This window comes from Leopardus geoffroyi, chromosome B2, assembly GCF_018350155.1.
Source record: "Leopardus geoffroyi isolate Oge1 chromosome B2, O.geoffroyi_Oge1_pat1.0, whole genome shotgun sequence".
In the NCBI taxonomy this organism is placed as follows: Eukaryota; Metazoa; Chordata; class Mammalia; order Carnivora; family Felidae; genus Leopardus; species Leopardus geoffroyi.
The window spans coordinates 96,991,324-97,016,910 of record NC_059332.1 but is presented as its reverse complement, the minus strand read 5'-3'; the positions used below and the strand labels follow the sequence as shown (position 1 = coordinate 97,016,910).

The window sequence follows — 25,587 nt, the reverse complement described above, 5'->3', positions numbered from 1 at the left end:
TTCGGGTTTGCACATGTGTGAATGAGACTGAAAGGATTTACATGATGCCCACACTGCCATATCAGAGAAGCCCTACAGCCAGAAGCTACAGACATATGCCATAAGTGTGAGCCAAGGCCCTTCCAGAATGTACAGGCCTAAGCTGTCAAAGTACCACAGCAATCACTGGATTAAGAGGTGGGGCCAAGAGGATCTGGAGAGGTCCCATATACATGGCTGTCATCACTGTAGAGCCTGCTTTCTCAACCATGGCACTATTGACATTTTCAGCCAGATTAATTCCTTGTAGTGGGGCTGTCCCATGCATTGTAGGATGTTTAGCAGCATGCCTGGCCTCTACTCCCTATATGCCCTCTCCCAGATGTGACAACCAGAATATCCCAATATTGCCAGTGTCCCCTGGAAGGCAAAGTTACACCTGATTAGAACTACTGGTGCAGACTGTGAATATTGTAATTTTGTCACTCACCCAGTACCCCTTCATTTCTCTCTACATCATATCAAAAGCAGCTCTCAAGTAGACCACTATGAGAGATATTTACGTCTTATGCCTGTGATTTAACTTTTGGGCCTCACCATGATATACTTCATGTAAATAGATGATAATTCCTTAATAATAAAGAATGATGAGATTTTTAAATAGTTGATTTGAGAAACCCATAAACAGACTAGATATAGAGGGAAAATGTTAAAATTGCATTCTAAGGCTTAGTTGCTTAAATCAAAAGGAATGAAAATAAGCAATTTTTTTTAAAAAACCTAAGTCTCTAAGTCAAGGACTCATTATTTTTTGAGACAAGGATCTTTTTCCATCATTATGCATGTATGTGATATACATACAATTTCACATTCAACTCCAAGACCCACACTCACCCACCTAAGCCCATCCAAGGAACTCCTAGGAAACCATGTTAACTACTGTTGATGAACATTTGGATTGTTTCTAGTTTTAAGTTATTATGATTAAATGCTTCTATGAAGGTTCTTCTATATGTCTTTGTCTCATGTATACACACATCTGTGCTGAGAATATATCTAGGATGAAATTATTGGATAATAGGATATATATATATGCTCAGCATTAGTTGATATTGGCAATCAGCTTTCAAGAGTGGTTATACTGACTTACACTCTCACCAGCAATGCTTGAGAGTTCCGGTTGCTCCACATCCTCCTCAACACTTGGTATTGTCAGACTTTTTCATTTTAGCCATTGTAATGTTTATGTGCTGGTGTTTCACTATGATTTTAAATTTTATTTCCCTAATGACTAATGAGGTTGAACAACTCTTCATGTGTTCATAGATCACTAGGTTATTTTCTTTGGTGAAGTTGGTTTATATTTTTTGCCCATTTTTCTATTAGGCAGTTTTCTTTTTTATTTATAGGGGTTCTTTATATATTATGACTATGAGTCTTTTGTGGGACATGCATTACAAACATCATCTCCCACTCAGTAATTTTTCATTCATTCTTTTAAAGATGTCTTTTAATCAACAGAAATTCTTATCTTTAATAGAATCTATTTAAGCAGTCTTTTTCTTTACGGTTAATGCTTTTAGTGTATAGTTTAAGAAATACTAGCCTACCCAAGATAATAAATATGTTCTCCTAGGTGTTCTTTTACATGCTCTATAAGCTCTATTTTTTGGTCACATTTAAATCAACAATCCATCTGGAACTTACTTTTGTGAATGGTGTGAAGTAAATAATCAACATACTTTTTTTTCCATAAGCACATTTATTGACAAGACTATCCTTTCCTCACTGCGCTACATTGTTATCTTTGTTGTTATGCACTGAATGTTTGTCTTTCCAAAATTCATGTTGAAGCCCTAACTCCTAATGTGATGTTATCTGGAGACTGGGCTTTTGAGAGTTAATTAGGGTTCGATGAGGTCATGAGGGTAGGGTCCTGATCTAATGGGACTAGTGACCTTCTGAGAAGAGACAACAGAGATCTTTCTATCTCTCTCTGCCACATCAGAGAAAAGGTGACCATCTGAAACCTACAGAGAGTTCTTATCAGATACTAAGCCTGATGACGCTGATCTTGGACTTGCATTCTCTAGAATTGTGAGAAAATAAATTTTGGTTGATTAAGCCACCCGGGCCATGGTATGTGGTTATAGTAACACAAGCTGATGAATATATTTGTCATAAATCCAAAATCTGTTTATATTTGTTTCTGAATTCCACTGTAATGATTTATTTGTATATCCTTTTATCATTATCTCATTGTCTTTCTTTTAATGCAACAGAAATCATTTATTATTGTTCACGGTTCCTGTGAGTCAGGTATTTGGGAGTAGTTTAGAGAAATTCTGGCTCAGAGTTGCTCATGAGGTTACAGCCAAATGTCTCTTGGGGCTGCAGTCATTAGAAGGCTTGAGTTGGGCTGGGGGACCCACTTCTATGGTGGCTCAACCACTAGGCTGGCAAGTTGGTGCTGGCTGCTGGTGGGAGGCCCCCATTCCTGTCTGCATGAGCTCTTTCACAGGGCTGCTTGAGTTTCCTCATGCTCCCTCAAGAGTGAATAATCTGAGAGAACTAGGCAAAAACTGCAATTACCTTTTATGACAGCCTCAGAAGTCAGTCACACAAACCAGCCCTGATTCAATGTAGGAAAAAACTATCTGGAGACCAAGATCATTAGGGCCATTTTGGAAACTGGCTTCCATAATTTCATTTGTCTGAAGTCCAAAAATAGGCAATAATAAACTATATTGCTTGGGGGACGGGGAGTGTACTTAGGTATTAAAACTATAGAAGAAAATAAGGCAATGGTTACCATAAAAGTGGTTATCTCTTAAAGGGAAGAAGTTGTGAGTGGAAAGGATCACTATTTGTCAAAGAATACATTTATATTTTATGCACTTTTCCAAAAGGCAACGTGTTTCGTAATTGCAAGAAAAGATTTAAAAAAAAAATTAAGCCAAAAGAGAATTGACATGAGAAAAACAAAGTGTTCTTTTCTCTTTTGTGCCTCAAATATAGATCAAAGGATTCCCAAAAACTAATCGGAAGTTTGGTCAAAAGAAGAATAACAACAGTACAATTAACAATAATAGTAATAAAATTAATTAATTAATTAATTACTCTAGCCCTCTAATAATTGTTGAGATCTGGTAGTGTAAGTCTTCCTTTTTCTTTTTTTTTTTTCTTCCAAGATTATCCTGGCTATTCTTGCCCCTTTCCATCTCCATGTAAACATAAGAAGCAGCTTTATAATTTCCATAAAATTTTATGCCGGGATTATTATCTAAATTGAATACATACACCAATTTAGGAAAAATCTGCCTTTTTAGACTATTTAGTCTCCAGTCCATAAACATGGGATATCCCTCTATTGATTTAGGTCTTCTTTTGTTTCTCTGCAATATTTATAGTTCCCGATATAACAATTTTGCATACATTTTGTTAGGTTTTTTCACCTGGGTATTTGACGGTTTGATGCTATTTTAAATGGTATTTAAAATTTTGTTTTTTAATATATTCTGGCTGGTATATAGAGATATAAGGGATTTGGGGTTACTGACAATGTTTAGAGACCTTGATAAATGTATTTGTTAATTACAAATTAACACATTGATGGAGAAGTTTACCAATACATTGATGGTTTATACACTGTTATAAACAAAATGCCATTTCTTCCTTTAAAACCTTATATTTTTGTTTCTTTTTCTTGCCAGATTACACTACATGAATTCTAGTATAAAATTAAATAGAAGTGGTGATAGTGGTCATCTGTATCTTATTCTTGATTGCAAGAGGAAAGCCTGCAATATTTCACCATTAAATACAATTTTTGTGGGTGCCTGGGTGGCTCAGTCAGTTAAGCATCTGACTTCAGCTCAGGTCATGATCTCACCGTTCTTGAGTTCAAGCCCCACATGGGGTTGACAGCTCGAAGCCTGAAGCCTGCTTCAGATTCTGTGTCTCCCTCTCTCTCTGCCTGTCCCCTGTTCACGCTCTGTCTCTCTCTCCCCACCCCCTCAAAGATAAATAAACATTAAAAAAAATTAAATATGATTTTTGCTGTAGGTTTTCTTGTGGATACTTTTTGTCATATTAAGGATGTTCCATTTGGTTCCTACTTTACCAAAAGTTATTAATTGTGTTAAATTTTATCACATTATGTTTCTGCATCTATTGAGAATATTGTATGAGGTTTTATTTTATTCTGTTAAGGTGATTAATTACATTAACCGATTATTTTTTAATGTTTATTTATTTATTTTGAGAGGGAAAGAGAGTATGGGCAGGGGAGGAGCAGAGAGGGAGAGAAACCCAAGCAGGCTCTGCACCATCGGCATAGAGCCCAACTCAGGGCTTGATCTCACGAACCACAAGATCACGACCTGAGCCAAAATCAAAAGTCAGATGCTTAACTGACTGAGCTACCCAGGTGCCCCTTGACTGATATTTTAAACTGAAATCAATCTTGCATTCCTAGAAAAAAAATCCAAATTAGTCATGATGTATTATCCTTTTGCATACATCACTGGATTTGGTTTCCCATGATTTTTTTGAGGATTCAATCAGTGTTCATGATGAACAGAAATTTTCCATTTTAATGTAACTCAATTACATTAAATTATCATTTTCTTTACTTCTAATGGCCTGTCATGTCATGGGATCAAAGTCAGGTTTGGATCATAAAATGAGTGAAAGTGTTTCTTTTTTTTTTTCCTATTCTCTGGGAGAGTTTCTCTAATTTTGATTTTATTTTTTCCTCAAATTTGTGTTAGATTCTACCACTGAAGCTCTCTGTGTCTGGAATATTCTTTGTAGAAAGGATTTAATTATTTAATTTCATCAATGGATGTAGGACTACTCAAGTTTTCTATTTCTCCTTATGATGCTTTTTTTGATAAATTAAATTGGACATAATGTGGCTTCTCTTTTGCAGAAATTCTGGGAATTTTTCCATTGATAATTACTTATGTGTAACATCAAAATTATTAGGTGTAATGACATATGGGTGATACAGTCTTTTTGTTTACTCACATTTCACATTTTTTTCTAGCAGTTTTTCTAAAATTTAAATCTACTATTTCAAGTCACTCTGGAAAGAGTAAAAAATTAACAATCACTGATAGTTGTCGTAAACAGCATACATTTTCCATCAGACTTTTGGCTGCCATAATTACATATATAGGTGCGTTTTCTTTAAATATGTTCAATCGACTAACAAATACATATTATGGCATATTAAAACAGGCCCTCTCAAATCACAAAATCAGGAGGGCAATTCACTATACAAGTCACAAAATCAAGATTTTATAAATATAGACAAGATACAATTACCTATGCTAACTACAGCATCTTTAAGACAAGGAAACTGAGGCACAGAAAGGCAAAGTGACTTATCCAAGTTACAGAGCCAATAAATAGCAGAGCTGGCATTAACAACCCAGGTCTCTCGATTCTTGCTCTGGTAGTCCTTCCACATCATGCTACCATTCAAACCACATATTTGATTTGGCATTAAGAGTGCTCAAACATACATACTGGAATATTAGTCATAAAAATGAATGAAATCTTGCTATTTGTGACAACATGAGGATATTGTGTTAAGTGAAATAAGTCAGACAGAAGAGAACAATAGATACCAAATGATTTCACTTACATGAGGAGTCTTAAAAAAATGAACAAACAACAACAAAAGAAACAGACTCAAATACAGAAAACAAACTGGTGGTTGCCAGAAGGGAGGGGAGCAGGGGATGGGAAATAGGTGAAGGGGATTTATAGATACAAAGTTCCAGTTCTAAAATAAATAAGTTGTGGGGATGAAAAGTACAGCACTGGAAATATAGTCAATAATACTGTAATAATTTTACACAGTGACAGATGGTTACTACAAAAAAAAAAAAAAAAGAATGATTGAACATACTGAAATTTGATTTCCACCTTTTCAAGAGCCCTCAATTTTATAAGGAAAGATAAAACAGGACCCAAATGATAATAGGTAACAGTTTTAGACTTCATGTTGTATCTTCTGTTAATCACCTTGAATTTCAAATGGCTATCTTCTAGCATACATTATGTTTTAGATGCCATTTCTCCTCAACTGTGTGAATATAACAGTACCTGATTATCTCCCTATACCCTTTCTGCTACTCCACTTTAACTGTCCTTCTACTGCACCATGCACCCTGAAAATGCTGTTAAAATACCTTCCGAAGTCAAAGTGGAATGATGTTTTTTGCTTTTTGGGTTTTTTTTTGTTTGTTTTTTTGTGGTTTGTTTGTTTGTTTTTTCGGAATGATGTTTTGATTATGTACCAAGTTCACTGTAAGTTCCTGGTGGTCAGGGGTGATGATACATATATTGGTATTATCTAGCACAATGTGAAGAACATTCAATAAACATGTAATTGACTGAAAGACTGACATATTTTTTTTTTTGGATAGTCCAGGGGCTATGAATATGGGTTAAGGAGACATCATGCCTAAGTTCAAATGTCAGTTCTGCCACTTATTACCTGTGTGACCTCAGGCAAGTTGCTCTGGGTCTCAGTTTCCTCATCTGTAAAACAAGGTTAATAATAGCATCCACACAGAGTTGTTCTGAAAATTAAATGAGATAATAATCTATTAGCACAATGCCTGGCCCATAGGAAGTGCTCAAAAAATACTAGCCAAGATGAGATTATATCATTACGGTTATTAACTATTCCTATTCTTGCTATTCACCATAATTCCTCCTGTCCTTGTTCTAAGTCATTTGGAAAATTCTCCAAATCTAAGGGTTCAGTGAATATCTTTTCTTTTTGAGGAATGTATCTGGCACGTAAATAGTAAATCACCCAAATCCCATTAACTCTAGGTAATTTTATTTAATAATTATATTTTAAAAGTTGGACAAATAAATAAATGGCAGAGCAATTTTGACTGAATCCTGTTTTCTCAATGGCTATTTGGAATACATCATTCATATGCAAGCCCCAAGAATATTGAATAACAGATAAAATAAATAATGATCATAATGCAAACCACATTCTGATTCCAACTTCCCTGCAAGTACAACTCCATGTACGAATTATAAGAGCCAAAAAGTAACATGCTTATTAACTGTGGGTTGCTCAGCTATATACACAGGGCTTAGCAGATCACGTGAATGTTTCCATATTCTCAGCTAAGCTAATGGTTCCTTAGAGCCCAGTTCTTATAACCCCTTAAGAATTTTAAGATTTGCCTGAAAAAATATATCATATTTCCATGACTATGACTGAACACAAATTTGGAAAGCTCACTGAAAGCAAACCATCCTGGAAGACAGGAAATGGTCATTGTTTTCAAAGAAAGTCAAGATGCTGCTGCACACAGGGAATCGAGCTCTTAGGAGCTTGATCTCATTTCCCTCCACATAAACCTGTGGATGCTGTGTGGATAGACCCTATCTTTCACTTCTCACATGAGTAGTGGGGAATAAGAATAAGGCCACTTACCATCTGAGGTAAAAGACACTTTATTCAAGACTGCCATACACATGCAGAAATATATTTCCTCCTCTTTTTACATTTAATTTCATTTTAAAGTATTCAGGGATTTAGAGGGATTCTGGACTTGTACTAGGCAAGTTGTAAGCCTCTGGGAAAGCCTGTCAAAAGACTCAGATTTAAAATGTCATTTCCTAGATACACAGTGTTTTCTGCAGCAGGGCTCAGTGAGACTTTCACTAGGAAAAGTTGCTGCATTTCATCTTTTCCTCATGAACAAAAACAATTACGCCAATAGTTGCATTGATTTTTTTTTTTTTTAATTCTTAGGAGCAAAATGTCATGTCTGAGACTAGGAGATAAAAATCCTGGTTCAAGTCCCAACTTGACCTTCAGGTCAAGGACCTTCAAGTCCTTACTTTGACCAGAGGTGGACAAGGGTAGGGGGAACCAAGCCTATCCACCCAATGCAGAGGACCGATGTCTGGTCAGTGGAGCGGAGTGCTATTACGTTTGAAAAGCAGTAAAGAGCAATATAAAGTCTTTATAAAAAATCTGTATTTAAAATCCATTTGAACAGCTGCACTTCAATAGTCAAACTAATGGGGGTGCAGGGCAGGTATACATATTTTGATGGGGACTCACTCCAGCACAGCCTTTGCAGTCCGTGCTGTAAGTCCTTTACCGGCACAACCCTCTTTGAGTGAAGTCCTGAAGGGTTGAACCCATATTAAAAATCTCTAATATGAGAAGAATTACAGCAAGGTTACAATATAATTAACCTGAGTTATCTTTCAAAACTCCTGCTGATATATATTCTGCCACTTCAGACTGTGTTCATGCTGTGATTTTTAAAATTAGCAAAGAAGGAGGCTTTCATATTCATTCAAACTAAAAGGATACAGGAATGTTTGCATAAAAAGAAAAAGTTGGTCAGTACTTTCTATTATTTCCTTATTCTTTTAACAGGTTTTTTTAAATGGCAGCTCTGTATAGCAAAGCCTTATTCTGTCCACTTCCTAGTCTGCGGAAAAGTCTGCTAGTCTTATTTAAGGATCATGGTGACTCCTTTCACTGCTTGGAGGAAAAAAAAAAAAAAAAGCAAAATCAGGGCTATTATCCTGTGTTTATAACAAGTCTATTACCATAGTAACGACTGTGATGTCACAAACCCTACACCAGGGGCCAAATTCTGTCTCTAATGGGGGAAGGGCAGCTTAGCCTTGGAAATCAGACAAAATTGTGCACAAACATGTGTGGCCAAAGCAGGAACAATGCTTGCGGTAATCACCAAAGCATGGGGAGCTACTCTTCTCTGAAGAAAAGGGGAGCAGGCACAAAAAAGCAATTCCCCAGGGCCAGAAATAAGCTACACCCACACTTCTGTCCGCAGCTGTGCAAAAGGAGGGTGGAAATCCAAGCAAGTGTGGTATCACCATGTTCCCAATCACAAGTATTCCACTGGGCCCACCGGCTGCCAAACATGGATGGGATCCAGTGGTGAGCCCGCCCAAGCACATGAAACACACTCTGGAACTGGTGCCCGACCAGATGGAGCCCTCTGGTACCTCGGAGGGGAAACAACTTGCCCCATGATGGCAAGCACTTTAAAACCACACTGGGGTTTTACTCCTACTAGGTCAACCCAGTTCACAGAATCACAGATTCTTAGGTTCAGAGAAACTCATCAAGTCTCCCAAAAGATGTGGACTTTAAAAAAATGACCTTTTACAGGAACATGTTGTATCCCCTGTCACTGAGGTATCTGAAGTAGCAGAGTAAGAAGTACTCTTATTCTGATACAGTCTAAGGAAGTTTTGTACAAATATGCTGAAAAGGCAACTTTGTATTAAAAAGAATATTGAATCAGGAGTCAGAAGACATTGCTACCAGTCTTGGCTCAAGAATTTAGAAGTCTCCTGATCTTGAGCAAGCCATTTAACGTATCTGACCTTCAGTTCCTTATGTAACCATATCTAGCGTGCTATTTCCTGGGGTCATTGTAAAGATCAGATTAAATAAAATAATGAATGTGAATGAGCTTCATAAACCAGAAGGGATTTCACCCAAACATAAGGTATTATTATTGTTGGCATTTTCACATAGCCAGTTTATAGAACAGGAATAATTTGAATGCTAACCATTATTTTCCTTCCAGAAATCCAAAACATACACATGATCCTCGTCTTCCCTACCCCAAAAGGTGCACAGTTGCATGATACAGTCAATTTTAAATTATTTAGGGGCTTGGGGTGCCTGGGTGGCTCAGTCGGTTAAGCATCTGACTTCAGTTCAGGTCATGATCTCACAGTTCATGAGTTCGAGCCCTGTGTTGGGTTCTGTGCTGACAGCTCAGAGCCTGGAGCTTGCTTCAGATTCTGTCTCTCTGTCTCTCTCTCTCTCTCTCTTAAAAATAAATAAACGTTAAAAAAAAAAATAAATTATTCCAGGGTTGATTATAGAGGGACCTTTTACTTCTGGCCATTATGCCATTTATTACTTTCCCTTAGGAATACTATGTTAGCCTAGATACAGCTATAAAATTGACAGGAAATGTGCCTCAACTCAGTTACCTGTGTAACAATTCTGGTAAAAATTTTTAACAAAAGGAGAAACTGAAATGATTCATTAGATGGAAGTTTTGTGATAATCTGTGATAATCATGGATAACTTATCCATGGATAATGACTCACATCACTGTCAGTAAAGCTACGGTCAATTTTGGACAGGTTGGGACTAATCCAGCCAAGATACTAACATTCTCTCAGTGAACAACAAAGTGGCCTGTACTGTCTTATGTATGTGCAATAGGCATTTAAATATCAGTTCAGTTCATTCAGTTTTCAACAAATATTATTAGAGTACTACGATCTGCCAAAGCTCACCACATACCCTGAAAACCCCACTCTCTTCCTGTCCATGTTGCTGTCCCTCATGATATTACACAAAAGACGTTGGCAAAGCTCATGGCCTCACTCTTAGAAACTCTACTCACCTTCCTATTATCATGAGGCTTTTGCCAATCTTACCCTAGTACAAAAATCAGCAACCTGTTGTCCTGGGGCCAAACCCTCCCTGCTGTCTTTTTTGTAAATGAAGTTTTATTAGAACATAAACACAGCCATTTGTTTATATATTATCTGTGGCTGCTTTCCTGCTACAACAGCAGAGTTCAGTAGCTGTGATACAGCTGTGAGACAGCATAGCCCAAAGCCTAAAACACTATCTGGCCCTTTACAGGAAAAGTTTGTGGACCCCTGTACTATATAATATGACTAAAGCAAAATTCACCTCTCCTGTAAGTGTTTCTGTGTAGGGATTAATGGAGAAAACCCCTTGAAAGCAGAGATCCTTTCTGTATTCTCTGTCTTGTCATATAGAACCCAGGAGAAGCACAGAGTCAAGGTTTAGAGCAGATACAGAAAATTAAACACGTCCTCCCCTACATTTTGTTTTCAACAGATGAGTGCTTTGGAGTTGCATGAAGACAGCATAAAACCACTGGTGTTCGGTTACTCTGGCTTCTAATTCCTCCAAGTTCCTATGTCTAAGACTTCCAAGGCTCAATTTTTGGCCTGTATCCTTTTGCATATTTATTTCCTGATCTGATGTGGAATTAGAGTTAAATGGGAGCTGTGTACTTGAATTCCACGTGGCTGGCTCAGCAGGAAACTCCAGGGCAGGTTTTTTGGCATGCCAAACTCATGTTAGCCTCAGCTATGCTAATTTCTAAAGCTGTTTGCTTTGCTCAAATAAATCTTAGAGGGGAATTTGCATTTGGATGCACACCTTTTTATGCACAAATTATGTGCATGATAATTCTAGGGCAGACTAAGGACTGAAAAAAAAAGAGGCATGGTGTTTACTGAATGGCTTTCGTGTGGCAGGTACTATGCTAGGTGCTTTACATATATTTTCTCATCTTATGGCCACAATAATACCATGGATGAAACTGTGATCCCCATTTTACAGATGGAGAAACTGAGGAGAAGAGAACTCATTTAATGTGTGCATGTTCACAGAGCTGGTAAGTGACAAAGCCTAGACTTGAGCCCAATCTGTCTAAATCTGAAGCCAGGGTTCTTTCCACTTAGACACACTGCCTTAATGATACTCTTTATCATCACCTCTCACTGAAGCCACTGGACACACATTCGAATATGAACCCTACATTTACAAACTTAGTCACCCCTCTCCTTTCCAGTAGCCTATGCAAAGTATGTTTTTGGCCCTTGGGAGATACATCTGGGCCCCTCTGCATCAGAAAACAATCAACCAAAGGAGACTAGGGGCATTAAAAAGGTAAATTCTATATGATACACAAATTATGTTAGTAACTAGCAAACACAATTTCAAGTGATTTTGACAGATAAATGGATTTCAAGGACATATCTGAGGACCTCAATTTGAAAGGACACTTTTACTACTAAAATGTAGTAAGCTAAGGAAGAGAATGTGCCCATACTATGAAGGAAAATGTTAGTAACACTTAGAATATGGTACAAAAATATCTACAACATAAGCCCAGGAATTTATAACTACAAATATCCTCACTGTTTATGAAAACAATTGCACACCTATCTCCCCTTTAAAAAAATGCAAACATTCTCTTCCGTAAGTTATGCTAAGTACTGCCATCAAAACTCACTGTTTATCATTGTTCAACTCAATATACAGAAAAATAATAAGTCTAGCAATTAAGCATTCTAGCATAATTCCAACATTTCACAGCAAGCCAGATACAATGCTACTGAACTTCTTTCTCTGTATGGAACATGGCTGTAACCTAGCTTGCAACATCACACAATGCTCAGCCCTTTGCCATCCAGCTTCATACACTGCCATCTGGTTTTCTGGAAATATTAAAGAACTGATTCCATTTTCATGCAAGTAAAATTCAGACATCCATTTTTCTTTAACGCTCTCAAAGAGAGTTTTCCAGGAATCAGAAAGAATCTGTGGCAAAGATGGATAATCTAGGTTATTTCTTAAGTGGATTTAGAAGGGTGGCCCTCTGAGGAGAGCATGCCCTCACAACACTACCACCCACCAGGTCAGCCAGTCAGTATATAAAATTATTTCACCTTTCTTTTTTTATTTTGTAACAGATTATTTCAGAGAAGGAAAACAACTTTTCTGTAGCCAGTGGCAGGAAATATTCATTCAGTTAAAAGTAGATTGGGAGAATTTGCCTAAGTTTGCCTAACAGAGCAATACTCCTGTAAATAATACATGCACTAGTATCTCTTGTCACAAAATTCCTAACACAGTCTTTTCCAAAGTTAACTTGAGCATTTAATAATGACTTATAAGATAATGACAACTACTTTCTGAGTCGTTCTCCTTGGAAACCCCAGTAGTGACTTACCTGCTGGTGGCTTTATGAAGGGTGGAGGGATTAAAGGTACAATAATGGGCACATTGCCATGATCCTTGGACCCTGCAGGTGAGTCACTGAGTCCATTTCCTGTGGCAAGCCCTGAATAGCCTGTGCTTATATTATATGGTGAAATAACACTGTCCTCAGGTAATTTTGGTTTTGGCAAAGAATTTTCTGTAAAAGAAAAGAAAATCATGTTCAATGTAACAAAAGGACTTGTTTTCCTTATGACCACATTTTCTCAAGCAAAATGGCTATGTATAACAAAATAAATTTTTCCTTGCAAATCTTTAAACCCTTTACCAGAACTGCACAGACCATCCTGGACCTTTTCAGTCTTGTTACCATAAATTTCCAATGGGCTCCTTTATAATTTGCTCCACTATCATAGCTAACATCTCAATTGTATCATGGTGATGAATTTTAGCGCTGTAAAGCCCATAGAAAATTGAGAGGCAATTAACATTTCCCATGTACCAAGTGATATATAGCAGGCCTCACTCTCTGGCTAAAGGGGGGGGGGCACTAAAAATTTGCCCCTCCAGGCCTATAACTAGGTCCCACTGTATTAAAAAGTTTGGTCATAATATAATCAAAAGAACCAATGAGAAAGAAGCAGATTATTTGAAAGAAAACTGTTTCACAGGGTAAACTCTTTAAATGAACTCATTAATAACCCATTAATTTTGTTAATATTAACAAAAGTGAAAATAAAGAAAACTTACAATGATATGAACTTTGTGAATTTTATCCTTGTATGTGAATCATTAAAAAAAAAAAAATTCAACCATGGAAAACAACTTTTTCCCTCTAGTAGCATATCCTGGCACTCTCCATGTTCCCCAGAGGCAAAGATTATTACCTAGACCAAGTATTATACGAGCTATTAGTTTATAGAATATAAACTCATGACTTGCATTTTTCATTTACAGTGAAATTGATGATACTATCTCTGTAACATGATGTGTACAATTTCATAGCGGGCTTAACATGAAATTTGTCATGTACGTTCAATTCCACATGCCTGCAGGACAGCTCATTTACATTTTGTTGCTTGACATATAAGAAGGAAAAGCCCTGTCGTAGACACTGGCAATAAAATGCATGAGCAGGTAGTTTACGCCAATAGATTTTGAATGCAGGGCAAATACTGACCAAATTGCCAATGATGACACACAATGAATTTTGCCCACATTTTATTGAAGTTCCCCACATGGATTGCTTCTTTATATACTCCTTTTCTTTGACAAACAAACTCTCACTCCAAATTTAGGTTCATAAATTCAGTATCCATATCAACACCCACCAGTGGTTCTAGGCTTCCCTCATGAAGTAGCTGACACTATCTGCTGATAGAAATCAGTGTTAATTTTATTCTGCCACAACTCTAATTTCCACTCTTTAGCAGGGCTTTGATGAAAATTCTTATAGAGTAATGTGGGATCCAATCATGTACAACTCTCTTATTCCTCTTACCCTATCCAAGGCTGGGGGCAGGAAGGAATTCAAACACAAAACAGAAATAGGGCTTTACTTTAGAATTCCCACCAAAAAGAGAGGAAGGGGGGATTACCAAAAATTCTCTCTTAAGAGTCTCAAAATCCAAACCTAATATTTCACTTAATAGGAAGCACCAGTCCCCAATAACTAATATATCAAAGGACACAGGGGGAGAACATAGCAGATGTTGTCCCTTTCTATAAATTTGTGGGCAGGACCATAACACTTAAAGTCCACAGCCCTTGCTAGCTAGTTCTCTCATTGCTGGAAGGAGATTAAGCTGTGTCTATTTTTGTTTTATGTTGTGCTCTTATATTCTGTGGAATTCTGCTTATGGGAAAGCACTACTGGGGATGTACATTTAAATCAACCATTGGCATAATCAACAAAATGAGTCCCAAAGCAACTCAATTCTGGCAGGTTGAGATAGTTAATCCTTCTTTGCATGAACAAAGGGACATTAAATGTCATTACCTTTGAGAACAGAAATGTGCTGCCGGCTCTCTCCATCTGTAGGGTAGCTCCTGAATTCAATATCTTCACCATCTTTCAATTCAACCTTATCATAGCCATACCAGCCAAGGAGTTCATTCATAGTGTTTTCTGCAAAGTTCTGAAAGAGAAGCACAGGTTCCTTTTTTATATAATCAATAACTATTTGAAACGAAGGCATAAGTCGAATTCTGTTTGCACTACCCGTTTAATGCCAGCCCTGCCCCACCTCCCCTAGAGTAGTGTTCATTTTTCAAATCACGTTCAAACACTGTAATGCATTTAAATCTCAGGATGACGCATCCAATTATGACAAGCCTTCAGACATTTGCAATTTAAAGATAATAAGAAAAAAGGTATTAGTCTGTTTTGCTTACAAATAGGAAGTCATATTTTAGCATATTCTGCAAAATTTATACTCCAGACTAACACAAAAGGTAAGACACGAAAACAGCTAAGAAAATATTTGAAAATGAAAACAATCAAACTTTTGGTGGCTGAGATTAATTTAAATTAGAATTGCTTTCTGATTCAGGTATTGATCTTTAACATGACTCTTATCTCAGATAAAGCAAAATCTCAGCAAAGAAATAATTTCTCAATTGTCAAGGCTACAAGGGTCTCCCTTTTTAATTTTCCCGTTTGCAAATGTATACTTTAAAAAATCAATGCATAATTTGCTTTACAAATTTCACTACTGACAGATTTCCTTCTCCATAAAATCAAAGGTCACTATGATTGTCTTCCAACAAGTAACATAATAGTACCAAATAACTTTAAGGTAATAGCCAGCCCAGATTTTGGATAACACATGAAAATAGTTTATGAACTATAAACCAACATATAAATGTAAGATATCATTATTGTTGTTATTATTGATACTAAACTGTGAAATAATGGGTATAGTTGGACAGCTTTAAAGCTTTAATATCAGGTGGCTATTTTTTTGTGAAATTATCAACTGCTAGATCTGGAAACAAGACGTGAGACTGTATTAATGATCTTAATGCTTGCATGTACCTTAAAACATGTCTAAGAAATAGAGTAGAGTGGTAGTCACCAGAGCTGGGGGGTGAGGGAAATGGGGAGATATTGGTCTAAGGGTACAAATTTCCAACTATGAGATAAACAGGTTGGGAGATATAATGTACAGCATGATGATGATAGCTAATAGTACTGTATCATATACTCAAATGTTGCTAAGAGAGTAGATCTTCAATGTTCTCACCACAAAAAAGAAATGGTAACTACGGCAGGTTGGAGGCGTAGCTAATGCTACAGTGGTAATGATTTTACAATATATAAATACGTCAAATCAACGCATTGTACACCTTAAACTTACACAATGTGTCAATTATATCTCTTCTGTTCTTATGTGTCAATTATATCTCAATAAAGCTGGGGGAATTTAAAAATAAAAAGCAGGACACTATGCTACAGAATAAGGGCTTAATAAATGTTGAATGAATTCTTTTTTAAAAAAAAATCTTTATCTGGAAAGGCATCCTGAGCTTCCTACACTCGCTAGAAAAACTATATATTCCAACCTCTGTGGCCCAAAGAATCTTTTCTCATTCTCCCTAGAAACTGTCATTTCCAAATTACACTAGGATGTATAATTTATATACCTGAAACAAAGCACCCAGGCTAAACCAAGAGTGTACATAGCCTCAACGTGTGAGTTCCATGTTCTCTTGTATTTCACGACTTTAGATTTCAGCAGGGATTGCATAAAAAAGAAAAGATATTACACTACTGACTCCACAAAAACAAACCTGGCATTTCAAACCTCCCACAGAATGTTAGATTCTTTGCTTTAGTGCCCACTTAAGCTCAGGGCTCCAACTGGGTCTATCTGTGATGGTATAGTGCACCAGCAATTTAAAAAAAAAATCTAGCCAGATTGATTCAGTGCTACCATCCACAAGGCCAACAGTCAGCCATATCACGCTTTAGTGAGGCATTTATTCTCTCTGATGGCTGGTCATGTCCACATTAAATAGACATTCTTTTCATGAATGCACAAAGATGATATGATCGATATGTATAATAAGCTCAGCAACCTCTGGAATACCACTGAGGAGGACTCAGCTAAATGCTGCTCTACTCAATCAAAAGAGATCCCTTTAATGAGGCGTCAGTCTCCCCTAACACCCAATTTTTTTCACTAAGCTGAGCGCCTGGTCTGGAGAATGACAGTCCCTAAGCGCACAAATCAAGGTCCTCCATCAGTGGTCTGGCAGCAGAAATCTCCACGGAGAAGGATTACACCTTACATCAAAACACCAATTCCCCACAGTGTTAAAAGCCAAGTTCAAACCATCTTATTGGTCTGTGTGCTATTTGCCCCAATCTCCAAGAGAACTGTGCCAACGAGACAGAAAATCTTTTGCATAGTAACTCTTGGCCACCATATCCAATTTTCTAGACCGTTTGTATCTGGGTGCCTCTCTCTCCAGTTCTGCCTAACCTCTGAAGTGACACAAAGGCTACAGATGCATAATTCATGGAACAACCTCCCAGCCAAGGATATAGATTTGTTTGTTTTAGTCCAGCTGCAAATCCATTCAGCTTTTCAGAACCAATCCCAGGGATGGAATCCAGAAGTTTCAGACATGCGGGTAAAAACTAAAACCTCCGCTGGATTATTAACACCAAATTCATAATATTGGGACATCTTAACTGCAACACTTAGTTTATGGTTTGTGCTGAAAACTCAGAGACTTCGTGGAACAATCAATGTGAACTTAGTCTATTCTATGATTTTCAAGTTACTATAAATGTCAATGAAAATAAGCTCTGAAACATTCCCTTTCTTATCAGTGAAAATAAAAATAAACACCTTGTTGCTTTGATAGATGACTGCAAAAGCAGAATAGGAAAGGTTTATAAACTCTCAAGCTATAAATCTCAAATCTGTCAAGAAAGGAAGACCAAGGTGAAAGAGAAAGTGAACACCAAAGTTTCTTGTGGCATAAGTATAAGAAACAGACTATTACTTCTGTCTTAAACACACTGTATTAAGAAATCAAAGAACCCCAAGGAATAGATAACTTAAGATTTTTAATTTCTAGGTAGAATTTGATGCTAGATATCATATGGGCTCATTATGGTGCGAAACCAAAGGAAATGACATAGATTTTTGCAGTTATCATCCAAGAAACATAACATTCTAGAAGAAATGAGTTTAATGTTTATGGCCCATAAGGGTTTTCAAATCCTTCTGGTAGAAAATTCCAGCGGTTGGTTTTTCAACATTTTTTAAGTTATTATCCTCAAAAAAGGATTTTTCTATTAAAAAAATTACTCCTTTCCTACAGATGTTTCTCATGTATGTTATGGTTTTTAAAAGGTGAAAAAATAAAGGTGATAAAAATTAAACTGCAGAGATGTTTTGCCAGAAAGATGTTCAATAATAAGACAAGTTACTTTACCAAGGGAGGTAGTGAAATTTGTTCCCCCCTGCCCCCCCCCCTGCAAATCTTCACCTAGCAAATATTCTAGAGACGGGGTGGGAAACTAAAGTCCCCAGGTCCCTCCCAGTAGTAAGATTCTGTGAAATCAAAGAACTTGTACTTAGACAAGAAATTAAATACCTTTTGCAAAGAAATATTACAATTATCATGATCACATGTCATAAATTTTACTGAACATTTACTATTTCAAATATTTTATCATTGCTCCCATAAACCATCAAAATTGTGCCAGAAATTTCAATATTCTGGCATCTGAATCGCATTTTGCAGACTGCCTCTCACCCTTGGAAGTGGCACAAAAATCCTCTCTCATACCATGTGGTCCAATTTGGGTTTGGAAAATAGGTCACTATAATTATAATGATAATGTCTAACACTCTTACAGCACTTTATAGTGTTTCCACATCCTTTAACTCTCTGTTCCTTTCAATAACCCAGTAAGTTGGGTATTTGATTTCCACAATAAACTTCTGGTGAACCTAGGTGATACCTTCATTTTACAACCAAACATTAGAGCATCCAGAAAGTAAATGACAGGCATGAGACATCACACAGTAAAGTCAGAACAAAAATACAGATCTTCTGATTCTTATACCAGGCCTCTTTCTATGATCAATTCCATATAGTCCGATGTGTCAGCAATTCCAAAGAAACTACCTCCTTGGACCAATCCAAGAGTTGCAAGGAAATCATACCACAGGATGTCAATGTCACATATAAAGAGCTTTCCAACCAGGGCCTATATCTACCTATGTCGCTTGCTTTCAGACTTGATCATTGGCCTCTACTCTCCTCAATTATTTGTTTCATTGGATTGTGTTCAAAATTCACTGTTAAATTTAATCTTCTCATTTTATAATTTTTTGCACATTGCATCTGACTCTAGTTGCTTTGTACTTTTAACATTTATCCCCATGCCTCTTCCTTGCCCTCTCTAATTCCCCTCTCTCGCTTCCAGGGTTCCTAAGGAAAAAAAAAGGCAATCCTAACATTTAGTCTGAAAGCATGATCTTTTCCTAGAATTAAACAAACAAACAAAAAAAAAAAATAGGCCACAGAAAGATGGTGGAAAGGCTGGAAATTTTACTATTTCCCCATTCCTTCTGAATTCTTTTGATACAAAAATTTATTTTTGTTGAAACCTAATTCCCAGGACCTTCATTAGATTCTCTCCTTATTCACCTGGAAGTACTGCACAAATGTCAAAGTTCAGTCTAAATGATTTTTCACTGACCACTTTACCAGGTAAATAATAAAGACTGGACTTCAAGGCACTTTGAAAACTGCAGTAATTACAAATTCTCACAATACTTCTGAAATGCAACTACTTCAAGGTCTTCAAAAAGGACTAATGATTTTATTTTGAAAACACCAATAGACTTTAAAATGTAAGTAGGTACCACGGATTTCTTTCTTACCAGGCCTCATAAAAGTGAGTATCAGTGTGTTTTCAACTTCGTATACTAACCAAGAGAGCACAAAGTTTTCAAAGAGCTCCCAATTTTTCATTCAAATGAGGGAAGAGCCATGTCCTCTCTCTCCCCACAAACATAATTCCAGTTTTCACTCCAAGTCCCAGGTCTGGTAAAATATGTCACCTATCCCAAATACACTATAAGTTACCTGAGGGCAGAAACCTCTTATTTCATTTTACCCCTCACCTAGGACAATGCCTAGCACTTAGAATGTACTCAGTCAATGTGCTAGTACATTTGAATATATTCACAAAATTTTAACTTTTTTTTTTAATGTTTATTTACTTTTAAGAGAAAGAGAGAGAGAGAGACAGAGTGTGAGCGGAGGAGGGGCAGAGAGGGAAGGAGACACAGATTCGAAAGCAGGCTCTAGGCTATGAGCTGTCAGCACAGAGCCCGACGTGGGGCTCAAACTCACGAACTGTGAGATCATGACCTGAGTCGAAGTCGGACGCTCAACTGACTGAGCCACCCAGGCGCCCCTCACAAATATTTTTTAAATGTATAAATACAGAAAAACGATCAAACAAAATTCAGTAAAATGGATTCTAAAAATAAATATGTGCAAATTAAAAGAATTGGAATATCCAGTGTCAATGAGCAGTCTCCTACTATTGGAAATTTAAGTTGATACAACTTTTAGAAAAAGGGTAGTTGACTCTATGCAGTGAAAGACTTTAAACACGCACATACCCTTTGATTCAGCAATTGTATTTCTCAGCATTGTAGGAACCATTCAAAGGAAATGCGCGCAAAAATATGCATGTTCAGGAATGTTTATCTCAGGGTTTTTTCTTAGAAACAAACTATATGCCAAACAATAGGAATCTAGTTAAATTACAGCTTAGTCATGGAGTGACTAAAATGGAATACTATTGCGCCATTAAAATATATGCTATAGATAAATTTTTACTGCCATGAAAAGCTACTAACAATATATTAAGTTTTGAAGAAGGTTAGCACACTAGAAGACCTCTTTTGTTTAAAAAAAAAACTATATATCATACATAGAAAAGGGCATTAACAGACATATATCAGAATGTTGATAGTAATTGTGTCTGGGTGGGAAAATTATAGGCTTTGTTTTTCTTTTAGCTTTTGTATTGCTTTTGTATTTTGTATCTTCTGTATTGCTTACTCTACTATTTCTATCGTGTCTGTGTATTAACTTTATAAAAGTAAAAATTACTTTAACTAAAAATTAATTAACACATAGTCTACTCATAGACAATTATGTCAGCCATATTCACAGTCCTGATGACAATAAAAAGGATCTGTCAGTCACATGACTTAACTTCAAAACATTCTGGCACACATTGTCTACAAAAGTGAAGCCTATGAGAAATACTTTCAAAGGAAAGGGAAACCCCAATCCTGAACAATTTATAAGGCAGGGGGGAAAAATGCTAGCATCCCTGCTGGTTAAGATTATGAATGACAGAATGATGGTTATTTTTGGAAAATATTTTATCTCCCCCTTCACCTCCATGTGTTCTGACTTCTGAGGTAGGTTTCTGTTAAGCATCACTGAACTTGCTAATTGAGATCTTTAAAGGGGGTAAGATAGCAATTTGCAGAAGAGAGGCAGTTTCTCTTCTTTCAGAAGTTAAGAACTGAACTTGATTAGAAGTCATCTTCTGATTCTATCCCCACATCTGGCCTAAGGCTGAGTCTAAGTCATCTCTCTCTCTTTTTTAAGGTTTATTTTTTTCTTGAGAAAGAGAGAGAGAGAGAGAGAATGAATGCGAGCAGGGAAGGGGCAGAGAGAGAGGGGGACAGAGGATCCAAAGTGGGCTCCAGGCTGACAGCAGAGAGCCTGATAAGGGGCTCAAACTCACGAGCCACGAGATCATGACCTAAGCCAAAGTCTGACACGAAACTGACTGAGCCACCCAGGTGCCCCTAAGTCATCTCTCTTAACACAGATCCAGTGGATCGGATTTATTTTAGAGTTCTGCAAGAGGGTTGGGAGGTAAAATTTAAACAGAGAAAAAGAAATATTGTAAGATCCCTTTACAGATTACAAAGTACATCCACATTCATGATCCCGCTAGATCAGATGGTATCCTAAGGAATCAGATGGTCCTTCTCCCCAGAGAAGACCCGTTAGAGGGCTATCCACATGCATGGAACAATAAGAGCAGTGAGATTTGTACTCTTGGTGCAGACTTTACCCGGTGAGCCCTGCTCTTTTTACCTGAACCACAGTTTTGCAACTTGAAATCCTTTAAAGATGGGAGCACCTGGGTGGCACAGTCTGTTAAGTGTCAGGCCCTTGATCTCAGCTCAGGTTATGATCTCGTGGTTTGTGATTCAAGCCCCGCATTGGGCTCCTCACGGACAGCACAGAGCCTGCTTTGAGATTCTCTCTCTCTCTCCCTCTCCCTCCCTCTCTCTCTCCCCTGCCCCCACTCATGCTCTCTCTCAAAATAAATAAATAAATATTAAAAAAAAAGAAGAAGAAGAAATCCTTTAAAGATGGTCACTACCCTCCATTTTGCAGCGTTTTCGGCCACAACACAATGATTACAATACAGTTCTAAAGGTAGAAGACACATCATAAAATTAAAATACAACCCCAGCCTGGAACAGGCCTGACGAGAAAGTCTTGTTCTCTTATTGATATATTCTAAATTGGATGGCTGTGTAATTGGTATACGAAACCAAAATTGTGTGTTTCCATATATAAAACCTATGTTGCTTTAATGTCTTTTTGTGACACAGAATAGACAATTATGTTCCCACGTTTTCATCCATGGCCAGGACATCAAACGTCCTAAAAAAGGTCAAACAAATGCTGTGAAATTGTGGATTCCAGCCCCGAGGTTAACGTGGCAAACAAGGCAGGTGTGCAGCTGTGTCCGATCACAGCTGTAGAACGGCCCTAAAAATCACCAAGACTTGTTGCATTGTTTTCCTGTCCCTGCCAAAGCCATTGGCCTTAAAACAGGACAGGGTTCCACAGCCCTTTGGTTACGTAAGAGATATTAACACCCATCGGTCTACAGATCCTAAAATATACATTCAGCAAATCGCACTCACCACATGCTTTCATGCCTGTTTACATGTTTCAATTGGCACCATCAAAAACAAAGTACTTTATTTCTTTCTCATTTTACCCAGTAATATCCCTTCTCTTTTAGGAAAATATTCAATAATCTTATTAGCTCGAGAGTGCAAGTGTGGCTGACTTCCCATTCCACAAGAGGAAGTTTGAGACTTGAGAGCTTTTTAAATGATCCGCCTTCTACTACTTCTAATAACTTTTTTGAAAAGAAAGAGAAAGCAGTATAAAGACTTAATGAAAAGGACACTTCCCTAGGAGATATAAAAAATATGGTCACTCTAACAAGACACTGTCTTTCCCTGGAACTCTCCTTTTTTCAGACGGTCACTTGTGCTCACTGATATTTGCCCTTTCGGAGGCCCTGTTTTTGACTCTCCTTTAAAAACTGTTACCTCTTGGTTTCTATGAGTCTGTCTCTCACACAAGGAGAGTAAGGCTTGGCTTCTCAGAGCAGTGCTTGGCAAGCACAGAGGCAGGAAACGCAGAAGGGAATGAGTCTGTCAGACTCATTTTCTTCTAGTTCAAATGTTTATTTCAGATTCGGGAGGAAGTGGAGTGGTTCCTTTCCATTTCCTCGTCTCTGGAACCTGCGAGTCGTATAAGGCTTAGAGAATCTTGCTCTATCACACTCACAGGTTCATGGACAGAAAAAGAGCCTCTTTTCAGAAAACCCTGGTTTGAACAGAACACAATTCACAGCTCTCTGTGCCCTCCCAGAAGCATCTCTTAATGGGTTTTGACTGGAGCCTTGAGCAGGACAACTGACAGAAACGTGGAGGACAAGGCTGGGGGGCTCAGGAACATCCTATTCCAGCTCGCAAGAAGTAAGGACCATGTCCCAGCTGACATTAGCCCCCAACCCTACCACGTGGCACACCTGAGGCCAGTGGCTGACAGGTCTTACATAATTTGTGAATGCCGCAGTGAGATCTGTCCCAAGCCCACTTTCTAGGTTCCTGAGACTTACTGTGTCTGACAACAGGATGCAGTTTCAGCAGCAAAACTTAAAATATACCTGTTTTAGTAATGAGCTGATTTCAACTTTGAAACATGCCGACTTTCCCAATCTACACTATGATCTTTCTTTCCCTCTTTCTTTCTTTCTTTCTTTTCTTAATGGAAACCTATTTATCTCACTGCACTCACCAGCTTAGCTCTGCAAGTTGCTTTATTGTCTATGCAGTTGACACAGGTCATTTTTAATGCCAAATGGAGACCATCAGAAACCAAATTAGCAAATCTTGTGGTGAGTTTACTACTAAACTTTAACAGATGTTCCTGACTCTAACTGTAGGCATCAGGACTGAAGCATAATTTTAGGTACAAATTATTTACTGGGAATATTTATAGACAGAAAACGTCTTCAGTAAAGGAGACCCCAAGACATTTAACACAGATGATCCTGTAGTTTAACAATTGATAAAGAAGTCAAACACTGCAAATGCATTAATTATGGTTTGTTTAGGAAAGTTTCCAGGGCAGAGTCCTTGATCTAATCACACTGGTTTTGTCAAAGAGTTTTAAAAGATAAAAATCTGACTCATTATCTCTACTCACAGTGTAGTTTTTTTTTTTTTTTTTTTGAGCTGCATTACTGTTCAGTAGCCACTAATCATGTTCACTAATATCTATGTGTGCAAAATACTTACCCTTAAGTAGAACTATTACTGTTACTGTTACACATATATTTACCTATACACGTCCAATAGTATGAACTAGTTTTTATATTAAATCTGTCATGTTATGGATGAACTCCTGAAATGAATTAGCCCTTCTATGTGTTGGGATTCCACCCTAGATCCATTTATTATGATACATGTGAGCTAACAGTACATTGAAGACATATTACATTAGATACAATCGCAATATTCACTTTAGAAAACAAAAATAGTCAAAATGTAAATTGCATCACCATCTAATTTTTTTTAATTGTCTCTACTGGTCATTAATTAAACAAGGCATACTTATGACAAATACAGTAAAGTAACTAGTCTTTTTAACCAAGAAAAACCAGGGTGGAGGGAGAAAGAAGAAAAGGAAAGATAAGGTAACATTGTAAAGGTCATAATGAGACAAGCACTTCTACTTGAAGATATTTTCACTACACTATAAGCATCTATGCCAAGTCATGTACTTTTCACACACAAAATTATATTGTATCAAATTTAAATTTGTTACAACTGCCATGCACATTAGACCAGTGATAACGAAAATGTAACTCAATATCTGATCTAGTGAAACAGCCACCAACATTAGCTCCCAGCCACATGAAGACAACCTCCAATGCCATTACTGGTGTCAGCTAAACCTCAGCCAGTTTGTCTTCTCCAGCCATTTTAAAATAAACATGTAACTATCTCAATTAGGAGATCCTGAAGAAAGCCTCATGATGAGGTGATTTTGTCACTCATTCTGAGTGCCCTGCATTTGCTGTACTTAAAATAGACACTTGTGCCAATGTCCTTTCTATTAGCCGAAGCGGGGAAGAAAAATCACATACACACCAGTCTTTTTTCTTTCAGCTCACAGAGAAGCAACTTGATCCAACCAGTGTTGAAACCTGAGTAGGTCACTGTACACCATGATAAAACTCCCTAATCCCTGAGCCAAATCTCCCTGAGGGGGGCCTCCTCCTGACCCTCCACTTCCCAGGCTGACTTTTCCATTCGCTCTCTCCTCTTTCCCCCTTTCATTTCCCCTACCTTCAAGCCTTGATATGTGATCCTCGGTGGGGGCTCAGGTTTCCGTTT

The 25,587-nt window shown here is 37.4% G+C and overlaps 1 protein-coding gene across 2 annotated transcripts in view; it reads right to left on the bottom strand.

Moving 5' to 3' along the window:
• LOC123608810 (sine oculis binding protein homolog) overlaps nt 1-25,587 on the bottom strand; it is a 146,625-nt gene that overhangs the window by 117,894 nt on the left and 3,144 nt on the right. For both annotated transcript variants that reach the window (XM_045499193.1, XM_045499194.1), the window contains exons 2-3: nt 14,802-14,940; nt 12,816-13,001 (exon numbers count right to left, since the gene is read on the bottom strand). In XM_045499193.1, coding sequence (XP_045355149.1) covers nt 12,816-13,001; nt 14,802-14,940 — 325 coding nt within the window. The remainder of the gene's footprint in view (nt 1-12,815; nt 13,002-14,801; nt 14,941-25,587) is intronic.